The sequence below is a fragment of the Varroa jacobsoni genome, unplaced genomic scaffold, assembly GCF_002532875.2.
Source record: "Varroa jacobsoni isolate VJ856 unplaced genomic scaffold, vjacob_1.0 scaffold_580, whole genome shotgun sequence".
NCBI classification, from domain to species: domain Eukaryota; kingdom Metazoa; phylum Arthropoda; class Arachnida; order Mesostigmata; family Varroidae; genus Varroa; species Varroa jacobsoni.
In genome coordinates this window covers 23,128-30,133 of record NW_019213482.1, presented here as the reverse complement: position 1 = coordinate 30,133, position 7,006 = coordinate 23,128, and the positions used below count along the sequence as shown (strand labels likewise).

General features: G+C 43.8%; 1 protein-coding gene across 1 annotated transcript in view; it reads right to left on the bottom strand.

The window, feature by feature from the left end:
• The window catches only part of PlexA (plexin A), a 70,504-nt gene extending 65,890 nt beyond the window's left edge, over positions 1–4,614 (bottom strand). The window contains exon 1 of the mRNA XM_022835278.2: positions 4,430–4,614. Coding sequence (XP_022691013.2) covers positions 4,430–4,582 — 153 coding nt within the window. The 5' untranslated portion in view covers positions 4,583–4,614. The remainder of the gene's footprint in view (positions 1–4,429) is intronic.
• Positions 4,615–7,006: the final 2,392 nt, after the last annotated feature.

Here is a 7,006-nt window from a genome sequence, read left to right as displayed (position 1 = left end):
TATATATTATGCATAAACGCACTCGTTTTAAACTAGAACACTCCACCATCTAGGGGTCGCTAGCCCCCGGGATAAAAATCAGCTGCCAGCAGGCATATCGATATCACTACTTGCAAACCAAATAACACGTGAAAGGCCAGCCAGTAGCGTGTGATAACTGGTGAGTTACGCAAAACCGAATTGCCTACCGTCGTACCTCGTTAGTCGTCAACTACTGCGCGGATTTCGATCTGATCATTTGGTCGCGGAACGGAAATAGGACAAACAACCCCACCACACTCTTTCTCCTTTTACACTATACAACATGAGCTGAACAGATCACGGATAAGGCGAAAATTGTTGCACTCACTAGTGGTAACTAATAGCAGTGGCACGGGCCACTAGGCGTTGCAAGGAACTTCGCTGAAATATAACACACACTTCCTATGATATCTTGTAATAGAGATCTAGACACAGTGCCCTTCACACATCCGTTGACTAGTCGATGGAACCCAGAATGTCATAGTTGTAGAAAGAAAGACTTTGTGCCACCACTTACCGACGCCCATGAGGTTTGAGGGGAAAAGATTTGGGCCTTGGCCTAGCGTAGGTTCTTGGGGATACGAAAAAAAGAGGACGGTGACGGACTGACCGTGCACAGCTGTTCTACTGGTTTTGTAAAGCACGATGACCTTACTAGATGGCACCATGTTGATACAATGGTCGGTTCATTCTAAAGGTCGTTGCAGACTCTTCGCAGAAGTCTTCAACGGGTTGACGGATCGTACAAATGGCCAACATTCGCAGCCGTCGATTGGGTGCAAACAACCGGCGTGGAAACAGTCCCTCTACGATTTGTTGACGACGAAATAAGCCAAGCGTTCTCGAATCTAAATGACGGCGTAGTCAGCAGTGCGAACACAAAGACCAACTGATGAAGGCCGACGTGAGCGAGGACTGTAACACTTAAGTTACCATCATTTAGGACAAAGATCAAAATCTTATGAAATGAACTGATATGATTAAAAAAAAAAGGCGTCAACACAGTATGACGTTCTATGGAAATTTGTAGGTGATTCTGACCAGGTTATTAAGGAACGCGAGGTTTATAAACTGAATGTGCATACTGTAAGGCAGCCAAATACGCCGGCCAATATTTGCTTCGCGGTAGTTTATACATATCCAGCACCAATTTCGACAGCTAGTTGCAGATTTTGTATGCGCGTGAAGTAATAGGAATGCGCTTTCTGTTTTAGTAAAACTTTATTAGCTCGACACTTAAAGTAACTTTACGAGCTGAAGTGTATTTGAGTGACGATTTAGCCGTATTATTGGTTACGTAACAAATTCGACTATCCTGGTTAGGTCCACTGGGTTTATGGAAGTTGTTTATTAATGAAGTTATTATTAACTGAGTTATTTATTACTGGAATGGTTAAATAAAGTAATATTGCAACTATTAAGCTTAAACCGATGCATAATTACGAGTACACGCACTGTACAGCTCATAGCATAGACGTACTTCGACAATACGTAACAATCAACGGATGGATCCAGTTGGCATACCAATAGGATAGCTTTGTTAGCTTCTCGTCGCTCTTCGGCAGGCCTTAACGAATGAATTACTATTACGTTAGTTTCATACATGTCAACTGCATTAAGCCATTTAAGGTCACGATAGTACATGTAGACGACGCTAAACGTCCTGCAGTGGACGTATTCAACAGATGAGACATACAACTCGAGCACATCCTGCTCGTAAAATTGACTTGCAAAAATTTAAAAAAAAAAAAAGCAAATTTGAAGCCCATTGTTGTCTCCGTGAAGTTTCCGTCCGTTGAAACCGTTTAGCTATCGTTGCCAAGTAAACTCTCTGTTTTTCCCAAGAAATCATCTGTTTTTGCGCCAAATCTTAGCTACAGATTCGAAGGTTCAGGCAGTTAGCCTTGGATCGCTGTAGTCAGCCCAGCCAAGGTCTTTGTCGGTCCTCTTGGCACGTATCGTGTGCATCTATTAGCTGTATAAGTAAATGTGACAACAACCATTGCTACTAGCACTGCTAAGGCACACTCACGTCTATGCAAAGTCGTCACTACACGAGATCCGTCTGTAATATTTGCAAACAGCCGTCAGCTGCTCTGCCTGTTGGGTCGTTGGTTTTAGGGAATTGGTACTGCAAAAGTCAGGTGGACTAGCAAAAAAAGACAAGCTCTTTGTCGAGTTACGAGCCTCGATATGGAGTGCTATGGATTAATATCTTGGAGACACAAAGTGAAAATTTCTTCAAAAAAAAAAAAGCCTTAATTAAGAGTGTTGCAAATTTAATGGTCTTGACGGAAGATTCAGTCCGGCCTATATTTCCAAGGATAAGTGTATCCTAAAAGCGATACATAGGAATAGAAAACGCGAATTGTTTTTTTTTTTTCTTTACAGTACACACGAACGGAATTGATTTTAGTGAATCCTTAAAAGAGTGAGTTCTAGCCGATTCATTTACCTATCTTTTCCAGTTTATCGTGCCGTTGTTTCCAACCTCCTTGTATGACAAAGTATAGCATTTGGTAAATAGGCCAGCTACCCCATAGAACATACCCACCATGATTTGTGTAATTTTACCGTATCAAGACCTGATTATGAGTACATAAGAGAAAAAGATCAGCCTATTGGCAGACTCAGGACGACTGTTGTCCATCACCTATTCGACCTTAACATAATAGTAAATACAGTACCATTAGCGGGTGTTAAATACTTGACAGTTTTTAGCTTTTCTAGAATACTGCTTAATTGTTGCTGAAAAAAGATTCGTAGATTTGTTGAACGGTAAATTGTTCGATTAGTCAGGTGTGCGATAGTAGTATTTAACGTAACGAGGACATGGTGGTTAAATGACGAGGACATTTCCTTGCGATCACTGTTACCACTATTTTGGACGTGATAAGGTTGACTTAGATTCACTAGGACGATGGGTTCGATTTGGTTTGAGCTTATCGTAAACTTTCTATTGGTATTAAGATCGACCCTGTTCCCCACATAGACCTCGACTTAAAAAAGGGTATCATTCGATCAGGACAAGACATCCTGCCCAGTCTACTAAAATATAGTCTACCCTAGCTTTTACATACACACCCCTACTAAATATCTAAAGCGACACGCCTAACAAAAACAAAAACAGACTGACAGTCGGACACAGAGGCAGCACTAGCTATCGAGTATCGAATAGATTAGTAGATTGTTCAATCCCGTAGGTCTTGAGCTGCCCTCGTCACGAGGTTAAACGCGAGAACAGTGTCTTCACGAAGCATTTTCCCATAATATTTTATCCAATGCAATCACAGCAGTCGCAAGGGCAGCTACTGATAAGTTCGTCAGCGTGGTAAGTGCTAGTAAATGATTTGAGGTGGTGTGATCGACAGCAACTTGGCGATCGACAGCGGCGAAATCCTTAATTTCACACTCACACATTATTCAAGCAACCATTAACTAAGCCATCAGCCAACGATTTCTATCCGCACGAGTATTTCTACAATGAATCGATACAGTCGCAGTAGACAGCTGAGCGGAAATGGTCACGTGTAACACGTTCGTCGTGTTCGACAATCCTATCGCAAAGTCTCTAACCTCTTCTATTCGCTGTCCTTGAGACGTTTCCCTGAACAGCACAATCAACGTAAGCACGTACTTTGATCAGCTTGATCGCCAATAACAGTCTGCAGCGGCCGAACGTTGGCGTCCTTCGTTGCGATCCTGCATCTTTACATGCAATACCACAAGGCGCCTCCCTCACCGCAAACAACGACAGTTAAGCGCATACGTAACAAATAAACGATCAGCACCTAATCTTAACGAATGACATAGTTTTTATGATGCATAATGCAATCAACGTTTTCTCACCTTCACTATCTACTTTTCATCACCTCAACATCGTCACTATTGAACGGTACGAGGCGCGTAGTTGATTGAAAGCTTTCTATTCTGTTCAGCAAACGTTTCTACGGCAGGCAGGGCTTAAGGGGAAATCCCCCAGCAAGGACAGCGCTAGTGACGGGTGACTAGCAGGGTTTACTGGCCTGTTCCCCTGGGCACAGAGAATCGACACAAATACCAAAAAAAAAAAAATACGGAGCATCTTGGACAATCCTGGTAAATGAAAAGTGATAGGTTGATAAAAATGCTGTGTAGAAAAGGCCGCTGTCTCGCTCTAACAGTTGCTTTAGAGCTATTATGGCAGACAGAAAATTGTATGCGGTATCAATGTTCGATCTCAAACAAAACTGGTTTGGCAATGCCAATCGTAACGATGGACAAATGCATATGGCAAGTAGTGAAGCAACGTTTCCTTCGACGTTCCATTTTGGGAAAAGTATGGACTCGACCAATCAACACGTTACAACAAGGGCCGATAATAAAAATGGCATGTTTGCTTGTCCTTGACGTAAATTAGTGTACTAACCTTTTTCAGGTGGCCGTCTGACGTTCCAAGGAAAGTGACGGTATAGTCGTGAGTCGAGACAGCGCTCACAGCAGATAGCAGCGTTGATGGGTAGGTGAGGACGGGCGAAGCTTCGATGGCCATTGCTCCATCCAGTGGTGTGTTTACCTCCATCCCGCAGAAGTCGTCGTTAATTTGCACTTGCTATAATTAAAACAGAGAAAAAAAAATCGTAGGTTTCCTAAGTAAAACGTAGTTAATTAACCCTTGTAATTCAGTCGTATTATATACAAAATAAAGACACTACTTTTATGCATCCTCGTATATAATATACGCGTTGGCTTGGACGTTTATCATTTGGTTGAAAGATACTAAGAATCGTTCTTTCAAATGAAGGTAAATACCACCCAATTCGCATGTGTATATAAAGGGAGTTACTTCACGTATAATACACAGTAAGCATTAAGACACGCACATATACAACATCTAGACAAGCCTTTGTGGCATGAAGTGCATACACGCTACACATGGACTAAACCATCATTAATACATTATATCTGGATTGCTCATCTGATTATTGAAAACATATTTAAGTGATTTTCATTACTATTTGGTATGACTAAACTGCCTGCACAATTTCATGAAACCTTCCAGTTTTTTCATCACCAGTGCACCTTCATGAACGAGTAAAGCGAACAGCAGGGAATCACCGGCAAGACACGTCAGCCTCTAGAGTTCCCAGGAAGCTCTTTTGGCACCTCAGCCTCAACCCCCATCACTTCCTCTTTTACCTACTAAACCAACATTGCACTATAGATCTTCCAATCCTCTTGATAGCGTTGAGGCCTTAGCTGCTTATGCGCTTCGTTTCACCGTCAGTCGAGCTCATCCGGCGCTAAAACCGTCGCATCCGCAGATAGCTAGCCAGCGCCACTGGAGGCCTGCGCAAAAGCCCTCTGCGCTCAGAGCCTCCTCTGCACACCACTGGCTAGGAACTAACGCTGAAGGAGACAGCCAAGGGGCAATTAGGGCGTCGTCCCGCAAACCTTTGTAGTTTAGCTAAGATCAACAACTGCTCGGTTCCATTTCCGTCTTAAGAAGACCCGCAGACGCAGCTAAGTCGCTCCTGGTAATCCTCACTGGCTGGCGGTTATTAATTGCCGGGGAGGCGCCGGCGGTGCTGTCGCTGTCGACTCATAGACCAACTTTAGGAGCAGCCCGCATTTTGCAAGAAGACGCACGTTTGAGGAGCACAGACGAATGAGCGCCTGAGTATCCCTCAATTCCGTCCAATCTCAAGCAGACTATGCCCCACGACTGTAAAAAAAAAGTAAAAGCCGACTTGAGCAGTCTCCCAAGGTTCTTTGCACAAGGGACAGCGATATCACCGTACTGGTCGGGTGTGATCTTCCTGCATCTTCGTCTTGTGGAGAAGGCCAAGACTGTCAGAAACGTTTGTGCTTAAAAGAAGGTCTCGGCGATTCGTCGACTAGTTCATTCGGTATATTGTAAGCGGCAGTCCTCCGTTAAGCAAACTGGCAAACAGACGTTGCAGTGAATTTGGAGCATTCACGATCTGATCGTATGCGCGGATCATCGCTGGCTCATCACGCCGAAGATCCGATGCCACCTATAGCTGAACATCACCTGAAGGGAAAGACCGAAACGTCCGAAGCCTCAGCTGATGTCTGGTTAAGTATACAGCACCTGCGTCGTCCCATTTCGCCTCACATGGCAATCAGGGCGGTGTGGGCTGTGGACCTCGACTCTGACTAGCGAAGAGCAGAAAAGAGCTATAGGAGTTGTTTGAAAAAGATGCAGCGGCAAGGCCTTGTGGAGCATAGAGTTAGGTAGTTGTTATATGCTCAGCTTCTGCTGGTGCTGAATTGCATTAAAATTCATAGGGTTTCTGTTGCCACCATTATTTCCACTATGACGCTAGGTTTCTTCCATCTTAATTGCAACCTTGAAGTTGGCCGTAGTAGTCAGAGGTGAAGATACGTCCAAATGTGCGCATTTACTACCTTTACGGGTGACAGTGCTTCTCGGATACCCGATTCTTGACGCCTCAACGAAACAAATCCAGTGAATCCAGGTAGGGCAAGTGGAAAAGGAAAGAGAGAGAACACTTCACACTGCTAACAGGCTCCAGATGCGTGTTTTCTGAAAGTTACCGGTCAACGAATAACCAAGCTAGTACATACCGCGTTGCGGCGCGGGTGACTGGAAAAATAGAAGGCTTCCAGGGATGAACATCGGCAGACTGCTAAGGTAAACACTGCCCCGTTTTTGAGTGTAATTCAGTGACATTCCGTTGAATATAATCACCCACGTTAGGCAATTGGGTAAATTTTTTATCTTTCGGGAAATGATACTTTAGAGTTTGATGACGCTAACAGAATTGAGTGAGCTGACACGTACATTGGGTGTGGTCAACACATGTGTTAAATAGATATATTTTCAAAGCAAATGTTCCATCACACAATCAAGTGGGCAATCACTTAATGGTTCCAACCCTAGGTTACCGAACGCTGTGTCGATGTAAAGACGCCATGTGGTCAACGTTGATCACGTGTTCTGGGTTATCTTCCTTTTCCA